Consider the following 20,203-nt stretch of genomic DNA (forward strand, 5'->3'; position numbering starts at 1 on the left):
CAAATATGCACTTAAAATTATGAGGGTGAGGATAACTCCCTAGGGTTTGGTCAACTTGGGAATTTTCTTGCAGTATTGATTAAAGCCACTATTTCTACAAATATTTTTCATTTCAGCATTTTAACTTGAGAAGGAAGGACCTCTTTTATTACTATTGCTTGTTCATTCTGCAAAATTAACCAGGGGTTTATACGGATAATCCCACATCAACTTTATGCTATTTTAAAAATATTATTCCAGTGTATTTAATTATTTGTGTCTCAATTTAACATAGTGAACATGTAGTATCAACTAGAAGCAATTCAAGGCCTATAAACCAGTGTTTCCCAACCTTGGCGACTTTAAGTCCTGTGGACTTCAACTCCCAGAATCCCCCAGCCAGCATAGCTGGCTGGGGAATTCTGGGAGTTGAAGTCCACAGGACTTAAAGTCACCAAGGTTGGGAAACACTGCTATAATCAACTCTTTCCTTATTTATAGATTTTCTTAGGAGTTTACAAGTAAGGATTAAGTTTTTCTTGGGCATGACTTTTTTTTAATAACCAAAACTATTTATGTTTCCTTTTAGTAAAAATGGGAAATTCAGACAGCCAATATAGTCTTCAGGGAACCAAAAATCACACTGTATCTACACCTGCTACCAAGCAGAAACCCTGCTCTCTGAAAATCCGTGGCATCCATTCTAAAGATGAAAAACCCTGCTCCATACGTGGGTGGAGCCACAGTTCCAGTAATGCAAACTATAAATCCCGATCATTTGCCAGAAGCTGCCTTTCTCATTTTAAGAGTAATCAGCCTTATTCCTCAAGACTCAGTGATACAGTAGTGAACGTATCTAAGAGTAATAGCCATGCAAAGCCCAGGACTCACACGTCAGAGAACTATCTGATAGGGGCTAACAATGCATTTCAGGGGGCTAACAATGCATTTCTGCCTGAGAATGGTTTTCACTACATTGGCTTTGAAACTACCAACTACGTTCCTTCCAAGGAATATAACGGACATTTCTTAAATTGCTATGGGGAAAAAGAAAGTTCATCACCAGATGACAGAATGAGTCCAAAAGTTCTCATCAAGACATTAGGGAAGCTTGATGGATGTTTGAAAGTTGAATTTCACAACATCAGCAGTAATGGTAGCATTTCTAGAGATGAATCCAGTGAACCAGTCCAACTCTTAAGATACTTCCCTACTTCAGAACCGGAAAAGAATAACATGCTTGAAGGAAAAGAATCTTCTAGTACAGATTGTGCTGAAAGCCATCGTCTGTCAACTACTGATTCGAGACTTAGATCCAGTAAAGGGAGCTCCATTAGTTCAGAGTCGTCATGGTATGATGCTCCATGGGGCAATAATGGAGGGATAAATGAACTAGATGTGCCATACATATCCAGAAGCATTCCAGAAGCAAGAATCCAAGTTGATTTCTCCCAGAATGACTGCAAAAAATCATTGAATCAAAGTTCATCTCTTTCTTCCCTCCGTGATTTATATGGTGATTCAAATCTAAGAAGTTGCCAAGCCTCCAATATCGGATTTTCTGCAGATTACCTCAATACGCATGTTACTTTAAGCAACAGGGTTTCATTTACCTCTGCCATAGATGTTCCTTCTAAGGTGGAGCACAGAGGATCTCCACAATACTCTTCCTTCACTCTGCCTTGTAGGCAGTCTAGAAATCTTAATGATGATACAGCTAAGAAGGAAACTTTAAAAAGCCGCATGCGTCGGATTAGTGACTGGACGGGAAGCCTGTCAAGGAAGAAGAGGAAGCTACAGGTACATGGAGTTTCAAGCTTAAAAAGTTATCTGAAGTATGAATTTTGGATTCTTCATTGTAGGGTATATGCTTAACGTACTGTAGATTCTTAAATTAAAATAAACAACTCCTATTCCATTGTGTCATTGTTTCAGAGATACTTCCTTACATAAACAGGGAAACAGAATGACCATGGAATGACCACTGCAAAAATAAAGCAGTGGGAGTGATTTCCGACTTCCTGCTGGCTTCCTTATTGTGTTTTCTTGTGGGAAGTTGACAGGGAGCATCGGAAATCATCTTCCCTCTTTCCTACTTCTTTCCTTCTCTCCCTCCCTCCCTCCTGTCATTCTGTTGTTTTCTTTCTTTCTCCCTCTCTTCCCTTCCCCAGAATTCTTACCAGCTTCCCCATTTATTTATTTAATTGTATCCCACCTTTTATTTTTTATTTTTATAAATAACTCAAAGTGGCAAGGTCACCCATCTGGCTCTCATGGCTAAGGTGGGATTTGAACTAATGATCTCCTGCTTTCTAGCCTGGTGCCTCAACCACTTGACCAGACTGACTCGCATTTACTTTGCTTGTGGGAATGTTGTAGGAAGTTGTAGGTCCAAAGTCACCAGATTGTGGGAGATTTCCTGCCCCTGAAAATGCGTGTTTGTGCATGAATGTACACTAAGCAAATATTTTTTAAAAAAATGATTTTTCATCTTTTGCTTTTTATATACAGTAAATGACTTTTCTGATGTAGCTATAGAACAGTGATGGCGAATGTTTTTCTGCTCGGGTGCCAAAAGTGCATGCGTGCGTGTCCATACCAATAATGCAATCCCCCCCCCCCGGTGCATGCAAGCACCCCCTGTGCTAAACTTTTCTATAACGATGTCAGGTAGGCAAACTCTGCTCCAGCTCTCCTGACAGCTCAATTCAGAGCTATATGTTCAGGGAAATTTTCACAATGGGAGTTAAAAATAATAGTTGTGTTATATTATCGTTTGCTTTTAAACTGCAACCCTGCAAGGAATTCTGTATAAACTGACACGAGATCCAGGAAATAAAGTTTGCCAGTTTAAAATTAAAATCACAAGCAAAGTATTCAATTCCAAATGGTTAATGCTCTAGCCTTATATATATGTAAACAAAATTAGGCAATCACTGTTAGTGTAAATGGATAACATATAATTTTGCTCTAATGGAAAATAGTACTTGTTTAAAGCGGCAAATTCAGTGTTCTAATAGTATTTGCTAGAGAAGCATGCCTTAGAAATTCTGGGTAAAAATGTTTATAAATATTAAAACTAATGCACAGTCTTCTAGTATGACAACATTAGGTTCCTTTCCAAGCGACAGTTCAAGGATTTCATTCTGGCAAGTGAGGCGTAGCCCTTAGCAAGCAAATACCGTAGTAGCTATGAATTGTTGGCCATTAAAAAACCAATGGGCAGCCTATGTTTTATAGATAGCTTAGCTTTAAGATTTGGTGCAAAAGTTTCAGATAGCTAAAGAAAGTATATTGCCCAACCACATTTGTGTCAGTCCTATTGCTGTTATCCTTATTATATCAGCCTTCTGAATGTTGAAATTGATATAATGGTGATGACCAAATAGGAGGAATGGGGTGAAGAATTGAAGAATAAAGCAATTTATTTTTATTCTGTACAGAATAAAGTAATTAAAGAGATGTGTCATCTTGCATGTTTGATTGGCTTTGTATGCCAGGCAAAATGAGCTCAGCATTTCCTGGGATATTCATTCCTGGCCCTTCAAGATTAGGAGGTTTAAAGTAAAAAATATATATAAAATGCATAGGTAGGAACCATATTAACTGTATATAACTTGCTTAATTAAAATTGAATTTAAATATACGTTTCATGTTGGCCTGCTCACTTCTTTTTCCTGGCTCGTTTCGACTGGCATGCTCCTCAAAGTTTCTGTGGCTAGAAAACATTGGATACCTCTGTTGTAATGGAAGAATTGCATAAACCAGGGGTGTCCAAACTTGGGAACTTTAAGACTTGTGGACTTCAACTCCCAGAATTCCCCAGCCAGCCATGCTGGCTGGGGAATTCTGGGAGTTGAAGTCCACAAGTCTTAAAGTTCCCAAGTTTGGACACCCCTGGCATAAACCAACTCCTGCTTATTGCTTTCCCTCATGAGTGCTTTTGGTCTCCCTCATAGCTAATCTTAAAAAACAGAAGAGTTTGTGAAGGAAGGTGCTGCAAGGAAAGAAGGAAGGGCAATAGACTTGGAAGGCTTATTTGTGGGGGTTCATTTTGGTATTGAAATGGATGCCTTGGAGGATGTATAGAGCCATAGAACTAAACCAAGGCAGTATTACATAGGATTTCAGGAAGTATTGTGCATGTTTGCTCCTCCTTCATGTGTATCAAAACTCTCCAGAAACTTTAGGGAAGAGAAAGCAAGGTGGCATCAAATACAAGACTAGGAGAATAAATTCCAGATCACTATTGCATATTGCATATGTTCCAATAGGAAAAAAATCTTAATAAAAGCTTAATAGTGATGCTTTAAGTAAAGCTTACAGGTGTAGTTCTCAACTTACTGGTTAATTAGTGACCTTTGGAAACTAGGATGGAGCTACCTTGGAGCTATACAAAGTTCTGATAGTCGCCCCTTCCATGGTTACGTGACCAAACCTCAGGTGCTTGGCAATACAGTTGCATTTACATGTTTTCATATATTTCCTATATCAAAATGGCAAGATACTATTTCACTAATTTGTGATAATTATGATCAAGCAAGAGTCAGCTATATAAAAAAGTGGTTTGCAGCTATCTATGGACTTGAAACTTGGGTTACCCCAGGCTGTAGACCTCCTTATAAATCGTATGTAAAACTGGCATGGAAAAGTGTATTTTATGTTACCACTGAAACTACATGAATGTGACTTTATTTAGTTGCTGACAGAGAGATCCCCTTGGAATCATGTAAAATGTGCTCTTGTGTGCTCCACAGAAAGAGTAAGTTGCGAGTGGAATAATATTAATTAGAAATAGTACCGCTTTAAACTGCACTGGTGAGATCACAATTAGAAAACTGCGTCCAGTTTTGATCACTGTGTTACAAAAAAAGTGTGCCGAGAAGAGCAAAAAAGATGATAAAAGGTCAGAAGGTTAAATTGCATGGCAGAGGATGGAGGAAGCTAAGTATGCCTATAAAAGAGAAGGATTGGGGGAAGCATGATAGTTGTCTTTATGAGGGGCTGTCACAAAGAAGAACTGACTGACTTATTGTCTAGGGCAGCGATGGCGAACCTTTTTTGGCTCGCGTGCCATAAGTGGAGGGAGCGCAGGGGGGTCGTGTGCGGGCATGCCGCACCCATAATGCAATGCGTGACCCCCAGTGCGCATGGGCGCACCACAGGCGCTCACCCCCATTTTTACATGCATTTTTCGCCCTCCTCAGGCTCCAGAGGGTTTATAGAAGCCTGGGGAGGGCGAAAACAGCCTCCCCTGCCCCTCCCCAGACACGTCCGGAGGGATCAGGGAAGCCTCCGGACAGTCCCTGAAGCCTTCGGAGCGCTCAAAACGACCCCCCAAGCAAACCGGAAGTCACTTCCGGTTTCCTCAGAGGATCGTTTTGAGCGCTCCAAAGGCTTCAGGGACTGTCCGGAGGCTTCCCTGATCCCTCCGGACGTGTCTGGGGGGGCGGGGGGAGGCTGTTTTTGCCCTCCCCAGGCTCTATAGGAGTCTGGGGAGGGTGAAAAATGGCTTTTAAAAAGGGTGAACTCAGCTGGCCAGCGCGTGCCATAGGTTCGCCATCACTGGTCTAGGGGAAATCTTTTGACAGTGAGAGCTGGGGTTGTAGATACTCCCATCACCTGATGTTTTCAAGAATAGACTAGACAGCTGGGTTAGTATAAGGCTCCTGCCTTGAATGCGGGTTTGGACTAAAAGACCTTAGAGATCCCTTCCACCTGTATGATTCTAGATGAGTGGGAAACCATATAGATACAATAATATTGGCTGTAAATATGTTCTTAAGTTGATCAAAGAATTGTGATAGCATTAGCAATGCCCTAATTTAAAATAATCCAAAAATAAATTCTGGATATTTTTCAGTGCAGAGACAAGTATTATTATTATTATTATTATTATTATTATTATTATTATTATTATTATTATTATTATTATTATTTATTCACATTTCTAAACCGCCCCCTCTCCCAAAAAGGGACTCGGGGCGGTGTACAGTCCACAATAATCACAAATAAAATACAAATATAAATAGAACTATAAATATATGTATGTATATGGAGGAGGTTAAAATTAAGAGTACTGTACAGGGGAATAAATATGAGGCTGAAAGCCCTAAAAACAATTAAAACTAAAACATTACCCTTAAAATAACCAGATGAGAATATACTACCAGGAGTTCATAGATGTAACATTTATAATCATGCCAGGCCAGCTAGTCGGAACAGGTGAGTCTTCAATTTTTGTCGGAAGGAGCGGAAGTCCGAGGTGGTTCTAATGTCGGGGGGGAGGTCATTCCAGAGGGTTGGGCCCATCACAGAGAAGGCTCTACTCCTTGGCGCCGCCCGCTGGCATTGCCTAGTGGACGGCACTTGGAGAAGGCCCTCCCTGTGAGAGCGGATTGGCCGCAGGGATGTATGTGGGAGGATGCGATCCCGCAAGTAACTAGGTCCTGAGCAATGGAGCGCTTTAAAGATAGTAATCAGGACCTTGAAACGCACCCGAAAAACCACAGGTAGCCAGTGCAGCTCGCGCAGGAGCGGTGTTACGTGGGAGTATCTAGACCTCCCCATGATAACCCGCGCGGCCGCGTTCTGGACTAGCTGCAGTCTCCGGGCGCGTCCCAAGGGAAGCCCCATGTAGAGAGCATTACAGTAATCTAGGCGAGACGTCACCAGCGCATGAGTGATTGTGCGTAGGGCATCCCGGTCCAGTAGGGGGCGCAATTGGCGCACCAGGCGAACCTGGTGGAACGCCCCCCTTGCCACGGCTGCCACATGGTCATCCATTGACAGCCGGGCATCTAGGAGGACGCCCAAATTGCGCGCCCATTCCACAGGGGGCAGTAGCTCGTCCCCTATGGCCAGCGATGGAGTCAGCTGGCTGAACCGAGGAGCCGGAAGCCACAGCCACTCAGTCTTGGAGGGGTTGAGTTTGAGTCTGTTGTCCCCCATCCAGACCCCGACGGCTTCCAGACACCGGGACATCACTGCGACAGCCTCGTTGGGGTGGTTTGGGGTTGAAATGTACAGCTGCGTATCATCAGCGTACAGATGGTATTCAACCCCAAAACCACGGATGATCTCGCCCAGCGGCTTCACATATGCATTGAACAGAAGGGGCAAGAGAACCGACCCCTGGGGCACCCCACAAGAGAGTGGCCTCGGGGTCGATCTCTGCCCCCCTGTCAACACATATTGCATCCGGCCGGAGAGGTAAGAGTCGAACCACCGTAACACGGTGCCTCCGACTCCCATCCCCTCCAGCCGGTGCAGAAGGATACCATGGTCGATGGTATCAAAAGCCGCTGAGAGATCTAATAGGACCAGGATAGAGGAACAACCTCTATCTCTGGCCCTCCAGAGATCATCAACCAACGCGACCAAGGCTGTCTCAGTGCTGTGCCCGGGTCGGAAGCCGGACTGGCGTGGGTCTAGATAATCGGATTCATCGAGGCGACGCGGAAACTGCTGCGCCACCACATTCTCAACAACCTTCGCCAAAAAAGGGAGGTTGGAGACTGGACGATAATTAGCTAGCTCCATTGGGTCGAGTGAAGGCCTCTTGAGTAAGGGCCTCACCACCGCCTCTTTCAAGACGATAGGTAAGGATCCCTCACCCAACGAGGCGTTCACCAGGCCCAGAAGCCAGCCTCGTGTCGCCTCCCAGGATGCCAGTACCAGCCAGGAGGGACACGGGTCCAATGAACATGTGGTGGGTCGCAGCCTTCCACGCAACCTGTCTAAATCCTCGGGGGCAACAGAGTCAAACTCCTCCCAGAGTGGACTCACAAGACTCACTGTTGACGGCCCGTCCAGACCACTGGAGGGGGCCCATCCACTCCGGATCTGAGCGACTTTGTTCTGCAGATATTCTCCAAACTCCTCTGCTCTACCCTGTAAGGGTGCCCCCCGCGTCTCCTGCACCAAGAGGGAGCGGGTGACCCTAAACAGGGCGGCAGGGCGGTTATCCGCAGACGCAATAAGAGCGGCACAATGTCTACATTTGGCCGCTCTCAATGCCACAAGGTAAGTCCGTAAATAGGCTCTTACCTGTGTTCGGTCAGACTCGGAGCGTGAGGACCTCCACCTGCTCTCTAGACATCTCCTCTGGCGCTTCATCACCCTCAGCTCCTCGGTATACCATGGAGCCCGGGTGGGTCGCTGCCGTAGGAGAGGTCGCAAAGGCGCAACCCGGTCCAAGGCCCCAGCCGTTGCCCTATTCCAGGCGGCCACTAGGTCCTCCGACCGAGCGCGGGTCAGGGCTACAGGTAGCGGCCCAAGCTCCGACTGGAACCTAACTGGTTCCATCAGATGCTTGGGGCGGTACCAGCTTGGACAAACTGGTTCCGCCTCCTCGCGGTGGGGGGTAGTGCCAGGGAAGTCTAGCCAGAGACAAGAGTGATCTGACCATGACAGGGGAGTAATGTCTAAGTCCCCTATTCCCAGATCACTCGTCCACTGCTCAGATACAAAAACAAGGTCCAGTGTGTGGCCACCTTCATGTGTGGGGCCCTGAATTAGTTGGGTCAGGCCCATGGCTGTCATGGAAGCCATGAACTCCCGAGCCACCTCGGATGCTGCTCCCGTCGACGGCAGGTTGAAATCCCCCATAACCAAAAGTTTGGGGATCTCCACCGCCGTGTCCGAGATCAGCTCGAGGAGCTCGGGCAGGGCTGCTGACGTATAGCGAGGAGCCAAGTATACAATCAGCAAACCCCACTGCCTCCCTGGGCCCCATTTCACACCAAGTGACTCACACCCGGGTATCTGAGAAACAGTGAACTCCCTCGGCTCTAGACCATCCCATATAACCACCGCCACCCCTCCACCCTTACCCAGGGCCCGAGGCTGATGAAATGCATGGAAACCTGGTGGGCACATTTCCACGAGGGGCAAACCACCCTCGTGACCCAACCAGGTCTCTGTTATTCCTGCAAGGTCCAGCTCCCCCTCAGAGATCAACTCATTAATGAGGGGGGCCTTGTTGGTCACGGACCTTGCATTGCAAAGCATCAGCCGCAGGCCCTGTCTCTGTAGATCCCGACCACCTAGGTTGCGGGGGTTGGTACAAACGACCGGGCGTAGCCAGCAGCCACGGTCTCCCAACCGACCTTGTGATCTTCTCTTGTCCTCGCATCCCCCCCTCCCCGCGACCGTTGTAATAAAACAACCCTCTACTGGAATAGTTTGTTCCCTCTCCCCCCCCACTCCGCTCACTTCCCTCCTGGACTCACCTGTTCGTGTGGCACTGGCTTCCCTCCTGGCCTGGTTATCCCCCCCCCTTCCCAGAACCCCCTAAAAAGTAAAATAAACATCTAATCCTTAGGATGGTTTTTCATTCTGCTTTTGACAAGAGATCTCATAATGTCAATGACTGTCTTAAGAGATCATCTATAAGCTATTTGAATTGTGTCACTTTTCTACTTTTACAGGAGTCAAGATGCAAAGATTCAAATGAGTATTTCGATACTGGATATGAAACCCTTTCTACAGATCTTTTTGCTCCTTCCCATTTCTCTGGTTCTCTGTGGTCCCCGAGCTCTGGCCAGATTTTGCCCCAAAGAAGTGAATCAGCTAATGCAATCAGCAGTGACATCCTAAGGCAAAATATTTATGAAAATTTCATGCGAGAGCTTGATCTGAGCAGAACCAACGTTGAGAACACAGACTCTTCTATGGAAACTGAGGACTCGAGCAGTGAGTCACTCAGCTCCTTGGAGCACCTGGACCTGCTGTATGAGAAGGAACAAGGAGTCATTCGTAAAGCTGGGTGGCTTTTCTTCAGGCCCCTTGTGACCCTACAGAAAGAGAAGAAACTCGAGCTAATAACACGGAAGAAATGGAAACAGTATTGGGTAACATTAAAAGGTCAGCCACAATTATAAACCATCTTTATATTTAATTCATACATAATAATAATCTTTCTTCATCTAATTTCTAGCTCTTATCTCTAACCACTTGTAAAATCTGTTTCATGTTAAGTAATATTCTGTGTCATCTTTGTCCTTTATTTTTAATGTCAATCTGTCCATCTCTGCAGTCTAATATATGCTAATATAATTAACAGAATTATAAATAAGCTAATATAAAGAGAAATCTAGTTAAATTATTCTGTTACACTATTATTATCATTACTAATATATGTGTTAATATTTCTTTTCGTTTTTTCTTTGCTTTTTAAAAAATATGCTCTGACAAATACACTTGTGTATTTGTACAGCTTGTGATATTTACTGTTTTGCAATTCATTTCTAATACATTTCAGCCTCTGTTACAAATATCCGTTGATAACATTAGCAGGCTTATTCATTCAATTTATTGAAGTACAAATACTCTTGTGATAGCAAAAATAGCTGAATTATTTCCAGTCACATTAAAGGGGTTTTCCACATAAGGACAAGTTTCTGTCTCTTCACAATTGATCTCTTTTGTAGCTGAGCTGATCGATTTCCTGCTCAACTGTGAAGCAAGAGGGAAAAAAAGCCAGTTCTGCGGTATTCGTTCTAAAACTGCAAGACAGAGTTTTTCATTCTGAGTTGTCCCCACTTGTCACCCTTGCAAATGTCAAGGAGCTATGGGGTCTTGCCACTGTTTTGTTATCCTTTTTAATTGGAATGACGTTTTTTCCCCTTGCTACAAAAACAAAGGCAGTGAGGCAGAGGCAAGGATGTGACCAAATTGATCATTCATGAACTGGATGCCAATTTTTATGCCTCCATCATTGGTCACTTAGAGGGAGTACTGATTGATTCATGAGCCCTAAGCACTGTCAGGAGTGTAGTGGTGAAGATATTCCTTATGTGCCATGAAAATGTTTCTAGCGTTTTGAGACGTACAGTCAGATCTGAATTCTCCACCTCCTGTTGTAAAAGCCACTTGTGTAATGGTTCCGCTCTGTTTGGAGGCTCCTACTGGAAAAAAAAGGCCAATTATGTCCCCTCCTCTTTATATTCAATATTTAGAAGTATCTAAAATCTTATCAGTTCAATAGGAAAGAAGAAAATAGACTTATTTTCCAGTAAATATAATATTAGTGAAAAATACTGAAAAATTAGAGCACTATACAAGTCATGACTAATCAAGACTCATTGCAGTGTAATTGCCTTTTGTGTCCATGAATGGCATGAAGGGGGTATAAGACAATGATGGAGGTAGAACTAGGTGGCTGACATGACTCCAGTGTTTCCCAAGAAGAATGCAGCCATATGCAGTTTGGGAATAAAGAACCATGATGGCGCAGCGGTTAGAATGCAGTACTGCAGGCTACTTCGGCTGACTGCCAGCTAGCAGCAGTTGTGCAGTTCAAATCTTTTTGGTTCGAGGTTGACTCAGTTTCCATCCTTCCGAGGTCGTTAAAATGAGGACCCAGATTGTTTGGGGCAATACGCTGACTCTGTTAGAGGCAGCTGTAAAGCACTGTGAAGAGCTGTATAAGTCTAAGTACTATTGCTATCTGCTTCCATATAGTAAGGGCTTTCAGATAATAAAAGCTTCCTTCCTTGTTTAAAGTTATACAATAATACAATAATAATACAATAGTAGAGTTGGAAGGGACCTTGGAGGTCTTCTAGTCCAACCCCCTGCCTAGGCAGGAAACCCTATACCGTTTCAGACAAATAGCTATCCAACATCTTCTTAAAGACTTCCAGTGTTGGGGCATTCACAACTTCTGGAGGCAAGCTGTTCCACTGATTAATTGTTCTCACTGTCAGGAAATTTCTCCTCAGTTCTAAGTTGCTTCTCTCCTTGATTAGTTTCCACCCATTGCTTCTTGTTCTACCCTCAGGTGCTTTGGAGAATAGTTTGACTCCCTCTTCTTTGTGGCAACCTCTGAGATATTGGAATAATGCTATCATGTCTCCCCTAGTCCTTCTTTAAGTTGACTGATTGGCTTCAGAGTTATCCATTCTGACTTAAAAGCCTCATTTTTAGTTCATATGTGTAATGAACAAGCTGGCAGTGATTATGTAGCATTTAAAAAGATGCTTTGTCTATATTTGGTATACCCTGTTGCAGCATCTGCTTCAAGGCTGGGATAAATTGGAAAAAGAATATGTTTGGGCAAGATTTGCTTATGTTGAAACATTTAAGATATATAGATATAGATGATATAGATAGAGATATAGATAGAGATATGTGTGTGTATGTATGTATGTATATATACATATACATATGTGTTGCATTTGTGCTGATAAATATATGTATATGTATGTATTGTGACACAATACACACACACACACCACACCCACACACACACCCCACACACCCCCCACACACATATATGTATGTATGTATGTATGTATGTATGTATGTATGTATGTATATATGTATATGTATATGTGTGTGTGTGTGTGTATAGATATAATTTATTAAATTTCTAGACCGCCCCCTCTCCCCGGAGGGACTCGGGGCGGTGTACAGGAATAAATTTAAAAACATACAAACAATCATATACATAGCTAAAAATCAAATTAAACAACCCCTGTACGAATTTATAAAAATTAAAAACATTAAAAGCAGACCCTAAAACCAATCCTAAAAATTTAGAAATGAAACTCAGGTGGGAAAGATGGAATTAGGCCAAGCCGGCTAGCTGGAATAGGTGGGTTTTAAGTTTCTGACGGAAGGAGCAGAGATCTGTAGTCATTCTAATGTCGGGGGGGAAAGTCATTCCAGAGGGTCGGGCCCATCACAGAGAAGGCCCTTCCCCTAGGCGTCGCCCGCTGGCACAGCCTAGTGGACGGCACCCGGAGGAGTCCCTCTCTGTGTGAGCGAATCGGCCGAAGGGATGTATGGGGCAGGATATGATCCTGAAAATAACTAGGTCCTGTGCCATGGAGCGCCTTAAAGATGATGGTCAACACCTTGAAACACACCCGAAAAGCCACAGGCAGCCAGTGTAGCCCGCGCAGGAGAGGTGTTACGTGGGAGTAGCTAGAGACTCCCGAGACTGCCCGCGCGGCCGCATTCTGGACCAGCTGCAGCCTTCGGGTGCATCTCAAGGGGAGCCCCATGTAGAGAGCGTTACAGTAGTCTAGCCGGGATGTCACAAGCGCATGAGTGACTGTGCGAAGGGCTCTCCGGTCCAATAGGGGACGCATTTGGCGCACCAGGCGAACCTGGTGGAACGCCCCTCTGGCCACGGCTGTCACATGGTCATCCATGGACAGCCGGGTATCCAGAAGGACGCCCAAATTGCATACCCGATCCACGGGGGCCAGACGTTCGCCCCCTATGGCCAGTGATGGAGTAAGCTGGTTGAACCGGGGCACCGGTAGCCACAACCACTCAGTCTTGGACGGGTTGAGCTTGAGTCTGTTACTTCCCATCCAGATCCGTACGGCTTCCAGACACCGGGACATCACTTCGATAGCATCGTTGGGGTGGTTTGGGGTAGAGATGTACATCATCCGCGTTCAGATGGTAATCTACCCCAAACCCACGAATGATCTCGGCCAGCGGCTTCATATATGTATTGAACAGGAGAGGCGAGAGGACCGACCCTTGTGGCACCCCACAAGAGAGTGGCCTCAAGGTCGACCTCTGCCCCCCTGCCAATACAAATTGCACTCGGCCAGAGAGGTAGGAGGAGAACCACTGCAAAACGGTGCCCCTCACCCCCAACCCCTCCAATCGATGCAATAGTATACCATGGTTGATGGTATTGAAAGCCGCCGAGAGGTCTAATAGGAGCAGGATGGAGGAACAACCCCCATCTCTGGCCCTCCAGAGATCATCCACCAATGCGACCAATGTCGTCTCCGTGCTGTGGCCGCGCCGGAAACTGGACTGGCGCGGGTCCAGATAATCATTTTCCTCCAAGTGGCGCGGAAACTGTTGTGCCACCACACTCTCTACAACCTTCGCCAGAAAGCAAAGGTTGGAGACAGGACGGTAGTTGGCTAACAGGGCTGGGTCCAGGGAAGGCTTCTTGAGGAGGGGCCTCACCACCGCCTCTTTCAGGGCGGCCGGCAGAAACCCCTCACTCAAGGAAGCGTTGACTAACTCCTGGAGCCAGCCTCGTGTGACCTCCCAGGATGCCAGTACAAGCCAGGAGGGACATGGGTCCAGTAAACATGTGGTGGCTCGCAGTCGCCTACGCAACCTGTCCATATCTTCGGAAGTAACAGAGTCAAACTCCTCCCAGAATGGGACCTCACGACCCGCCTCCAACATCCCTTCCAGACCACTAGTAGGGACCAACTCGCTTCGAATCTATATTCTGCATCTCTTTATGAGATGTAGAGGCTTAATGGTCAGCCAGGTCTATTGACAATTGGTAGAAATGGAAGAAATAATGTTGGATTTTTCTGACTCTTTATTGAATTTTATAGTGCGAGAATAGATTTGTTTTCAGAAAATTTCAGCATATTTCTACACAAGAGTCTTCTTATGTCTTATTTTATAGCTTGATGAGCCTCAATATGAAATATTTGCACCTGAAATTTTTATTAAGATCACAGGTTCATTGATACTGCCAGTCCTTGTACAAGGCTTATGATAGTTCTACTACTAACTAAATTATGTCAGTCTCATAGATGGAGCTATCAAATTTCTAGAAGTGTTAAAAGTAGGATTTTTTTTCCAAATTAACAAATCAAAAATTTTACAGAAATTGGAAAAAAGAAACCTATTATATATATAAATTATTTCACTACTTTACAAAGCATTTAAGTGCCATTTAATCTGGCATTTGATATAAATAAGCTTGTATAGCATTCAAGTTTATTTCATTTAGTTGCAAATATTACTGAAGGTTATTTTTTCAATTGCAAACTAAAATTTTAATTTTAGGGATAATTATTATACAGTATACTTAAAAAGGGACAGTGGCTCAGTGGCTAAGATGCTGACCTTGTCAATCAGAAGGTCGGCAATTCAGTGCTTTGAATCCCCAGTGCCGTGTAATGGAGTGAGCTCCCGTTACTTGTCCCAGCTTCTGCCAACCTAGCAGTTCGAAAGCATGTAAAAAATGCAAGTAGAAAAAATAGGAACCATCTTGGTGGGAAGGTAACAGCGCTCCGTGCTTTAAGTCATACCAGCCATATGACCACAGAGAAGTCTTCGGACAGCGCTGGCTCTTCCGCTTAGAAACGGAGACGAGCACCACCCCCTAGAGTCGGAAACTACTAGCACACGTGTGGGGGAATCTTTACCTTTATACTTAAAAAGGAACTCTTACAAGAACTTCACATTTCGATGCATAAAATATTTAATCAGTCTGATTTTCTGAATCTGAAGTACTATGACACTATTCTATTCAGTATCCATTTCTTCTGTTTCTTAAAATCATATAACTTCCATGCTTCTGTAAACTATAATAAGATTTGCTTTTTTTTACTTTTTACATGTTTGTGTGTGTGTGTGTGTGTGTGTGTGTCTGTGTGCAGTGTCAAGCCCTTGCAACCAAGCACCAGTGAATTGATTATGTAAAAATGACTGATTTATTGTATATATGTGGTATATAGTACACAAATTTCATGCTATTCTTAAAAAGTGTATGCTGTAGTATTCCTCTTGTGTTTTCTTGACCAGTATCTAATTTATCAGTTCTTAGAAAGATTGCAACCATGTGGTCAGCTGTCAAAGTAAATTTATTGGTGTTCTGAGGCTTCTGTAGGCTTAAAGCACTACCAAGATTATTCCTTTAATATGGAAGGGTGTTGTTGTTGTTTTTACATCGATGGTGCTTAATTATTTTATCTGAGCAAAGGGCTACATTCCAGGCATATTCTGATTGTAGTGAGTATGTTATATAACCTGACCTTGGGGAATCGGCCTCAAGAAGGTCATTGTGTCTCATTTCTGGTAATTCTCCTTAAACAAAAAATAGCTATTCAGCTGCCTAAACTCTCACATCAAAAGGCAAAAAATAAACCAAACTGATTGATTCCATGTTTCTCTTCTTATTGGAGAATTATTCTACATTAATTTTTGTCTTAATTGATACAAAATTAAATCTGTATTTCAGAGGATGTTGGTATAACTCAGCACTTTTTTATTTTATGAAGGATGCACTCTCCTATTTTATGAGACTTATGGGAAGAATTCCATGGAGCAAAATAATTCAGCCAAATATGCTCTGTTTGGAGAAGACTGTATAGTGCAATCTTGCCCAGAACACCCAAAGAAAGAGAATGTCTTCTGCCTCAGCAACTCTTTCGGAGATGTCTTCTTATTCCAGGTATTCTTCTACTATATAATATCCTTGTTCATTATCAAAGTATTAAGGTCCACAATGCTGAATTTATGCACTATTTATCTGTCTATCTATCTGTCCATCAGATTTTGTCCCACTACCAATTGGTTGACTCCTGATAAGTTACAGACAGTAATTTGTAATAAGATATTTATTGTATAATAATTCAAAATTATGCAATCAAAAATGAAAATCAAAGGGTAGGATCAAAAGATAAAGCTCTAATAAGAACAAGCCAGAAGAATTGATATTTAACACCAAACAGGCCTGGATAATGAACTGGTAGCTTTCCGTTCAAATTTCTGGTCCATTCTTTTCCAACCTAAGCAGCTATTAAATTTGTGGATTCTTTGCTCTAATCATTATCACAAATTGCTGGGCAGGTTGGGAAATTCTGGGAGTTTGTTACATAAGAATTAAGAGAAAGACGTTGATTGATAAAGCTATCATTAAAGAATTCTTATATGATCTAATGCTTTGAATTTGAACCAAATTCATTAAGTGTGCATAATTATGTATATAAAGAGCAACTTACTTTTGGTTGATTTCTTTTGGAGAATATATATGCATTATATAGGAAAGGCGTAGACCTTCAATGGGTGTAAAAAAGAAGAAAGTTGTATTTTTGAAATCACGGTTCTATTCATGTTTGTTACATATACAGATTAGGTTCATAGTAGCCCTGTGCATTTGATAGCTTGTTTTTGAAACTCAACAACATCAAAAACGCCCATTGTATTAAATGATAATTACCTCTATCCAGCTCAATTAAATTCTATACACGATTTATGCCTAAAAATAAATTTACTTTGAGATTCAATATGGAGGTAAGTTAGAATATAAATATTAGACATACATTAGATGTTACAGAAATCCATTCAGAGATTTTTAAAGCTGTACTTCTTTACATCCTGGTTTGATGAGTGTATTTTGAGATAGAGCATAATGATACTTGCAGAAAATTGAGAATCTGCAATGGTAGGATTTGTAATTGGCATAAAAGGTGGTGGAAAGAAACACAGTAGTTATAATTTTAATTCTGAGTGTAGTAGAAAAGATTTTTTTACATTATAGGAAAATTATTATAGTATTATAGTATTTTTTTACTATATTGGTTCATTTAATTTTATGTATTACCATATTTTCATTTAATTTTATGTATTACCAGTCAAAAATGCATTGCCTGGAAATAAGAGTGCCACTTAAAGTATCATGGTTGTGTTGGATTCAATCTGCGTTTCTTGTAATTGGCAAGACAACATGTCTTCTAATATTGATAGTTCAGTTTTCTTTGTTCCACAGATGGCCTGCTGGGATAGAAGTGCCAAATGAAGGCTACCTCAGAAATCAGTTAATATCAATAGGAAGTTTATGCCATCTCCTAAATTAGTATAAAGCAGGCATAATGACCAGCAAGAAAACAGGGTGACTGAATTGCAATGTTTCTAAATGTTGTAATGACTGCATTTTTCTGTATAATCAACTTTATGTAGCTCCTGCACTTTCCTACATTTTAGGCTGTTAATACATTACAGAGAAATTTAGGAGATGGCATAAACTGCTATAGGACAGTCACTGAATTTGTCTTCCTGTTTCTTTATTTGCAATAATGTTCAGTACAATTTCCATTCAATTGTATTTTTTGAAATTAAGCTAATGATAGGTTATTTAATTGCCATCCCTCGCAGTCAAGCATCCTGTGATGAATTTAATCTTTTATACAAAGTTCTTTCTTTTTAGATAAAGCCTAAGAATTGTTAGCAATGACAACTGCCAGTTTTTCAAGGCAGTATTAGTATAGAAGAACCCTTTCATTCATTTGAAGGGGAAAATTGCGTGCTGTCATCATGGAATTAATATCACTTTATTGTCCATTGGTTGCAAAACTTGGTAAGTTGTATTTTAGCATTCTGTTTATAATGTTAGATTTTTTTAAAAAATAACACCTCTCTTTTTAGGCTACCAGCCAGACTGACCTTGAAAACTGGGTTACCGCAATACATTCTGCTTCTGCTTCTCTCTTGGCAAAAAAACTTGGGAAGGAAGATACAGTCAGATTGCTGAAAAGTCAGACTAAAGCCCTTAACCAGAAGATTGACATGGATAGCAAGATGAAAAAGATGGCTGAACTCCAACTCTTGATTGTTAGTGATCCTAAAAACAGGAAAGCAATCGAAAACCAGGTACTGTGATTAACCTTCTGCACATTTATCATTGCAAAATGTCTCTAAGTATGCCATTTGTTAACATTTTTAGGCTAGAAAGCAAGCGTTTTGAAGACAATGTGTTGCAGATGAGGAAATCACTGTTGCGGTAGAATTGACTGAGCATGTGTTTAAGGAAGCTATCATGGGCAACTGTTCTTGGCACTCACTACTTGCACATGTGGAAGTAGTTATTTTTGCACAACTCTGAAAGAGATACACGAAAATATTCACATTCTCCTGTGTAAATTGGAAGAATCAACACAAAGCAATCCTGCTGTTATCTGAACTATTGCCACCAGACATATTATACCCTCTGCTCCAAAGTCTTTCTGAAAAAGTTCTGTCTTCATAGCTTTCCTAAATTGTAGTTGGGAAGGGAGCATTTTAACCTCAGGGGGCAAGTTGTTTCCAAGGAAAGATTGGGAAGTGCTGTTTCGGGGCTACTCTAACTTTGTGGAGGGTCACCAGCATGTTATCTTGGCCTGTACCTATTAGGTACATTTTACCTGGAACAGATATTCTTGAACTTACTAAAGCACTTTATAGGAAATAACTAGCAACTGAGTTAAGGCTGGAGCCTGAGTGGTAAACCAACGCAGTTCCTGCAATATTTGTGTTATTTTACCGTATCGTCTTGCATCAGTCAGCAGGCATCCAGTTGCATTTTGCATCTTTGTAGCATCCCAATTCTCTATAAGGCCAGCCGCATGTCAAGGAAATTGTGGTAATCCAAACATGAATTGATCAAGACATGAGTTCTACTTCCTAAAGCATCTTGGTTCAGGAAAGGCTGCAGCTACCGTGTTTCCCCAAAAATAAGACAAGGTCTTATTTTCTTTTGCCCCCAAAATAAGCACTTGGCCTTATTTTTGGGTGGAGGTCTTATTATTTTTGAGGTGCAGGAGGCCATGAGCGTGGTCACCTCATGGCTGCATGGATACATATTGCTGTAAAATAGTATCTCTGATTCCCAGCCTATTGAAGACAGTTTCAGAGAACCCTAAAACTATTATGAGTTTAATAGAGACAGCAAATCACCTTAGGCTTAAATTAAATAGAAATGCCACACATATTGTACAGTAAACATAAAAAGAATTGTTACCTAAACCAACTGCCTGTTTTGCCAATGTTATTAAGGATGCCTCACAACCAGGTTGTTATACTTGTGTTCCCCAGCAACAGGTATTAAGAAGCTTAATCTCATCTTTGATGTCAGATTGCAGCTCTTAATAGTGTTATCTTCTATCTGTTTGATTAAGTTTCTTTTAAACTGTTTAAGTTGGCAGGAATTCTACAAGTTTAATTATGCATTAAATTCAACAGCAGGTGAGAGCTGTCATTGAGGATTTATTTTGAAATCCTTTAGGCTAAAATGTTTTGTTTTTACATTTTAAAATACTTTAGTATGCTGTTAAGGAAGAAGTAAAAGATACCATTTCAGTCCTTAGATTTAAATATATACGCATATTCTCACATTCACTCTGTTATAGTACGTATGGCTCAGCTAGAAAAACTCATTCTTTTATACTCTCATTTTGCAATATATATATTTTAGTTGAGAGATGCATCATCATAGTTTATAACTGTAGTTTCTTTGTTCTGGAGCGCTGTTTCTGAGTGTGAATCGAAGTGCTTACTTTTTGCCATATATAATGATATTGTGCCATAAGATTGCCTTTGACCTACGATGCTTAAACGAAGAGCATAGCATTACTTTCAAGTCAAGAACATAATAACTTGTCTTTTTTCATATTTATAATGGCACTTGCTTAAGCACAAAAAAGGTTTTTAATTTCACTGCACATTTGTCAAATGTAAT

At 42.0% G+C, this 20,203-nt stretch overlaps 1 protein-coding gene across 4 annotated transcripts in view; it reads left to right on the forward strand.

The window, feature by feature from the left end:
* Nucleotides 1-568: 568 nt before the first annotated feature.
* The window catches only part of TIAM2 (TIAM Rac1 associated GEF 2), a 99,222-nt gene continuing 79,587 nt past the window's right edge, over nucleotides 569-20,203 (forward strand). For all 4 annotated transcript variants that reach the window (XM_081941868.1, XM_081941866.1, XM_081941867.1 and 1 more), the window contains exons 1-4: nucleotides 569-1,779; nucleotides 9,411-9,846; nucleotides 15,990-16,162; nucleotides 18,136-18,360. In XM_081941868.1, the coding sequence (XP_081797994.1) occupies nucleotides 574-1,779; nucleotides 9,411-9,846; nucleotides 15,990-16,162; nucleotides 18,136-18,360 (2,040 nt within the window). In that variant the 5' untranslated portion in view covers nucleotides 569-573. The remainder of the gene's footprint in view (nucleotides 1,780-9,410; nucleotides 9,847-15,989; nucleotides 16,163-18,135; nucleotides 18,361-20,203) is intronic.

This window comes from Natrix helvetica, assembly GCF_964273705.1.
Source record: "Natrix helvetica genome assembly, chromosome: 2".
NCBI classification, from domain to species: Eukaryota; Metazoa; Chordata; class Lepidosauria; order Squamata; family Natricidae; genus Natrix; species Natrix helvetica.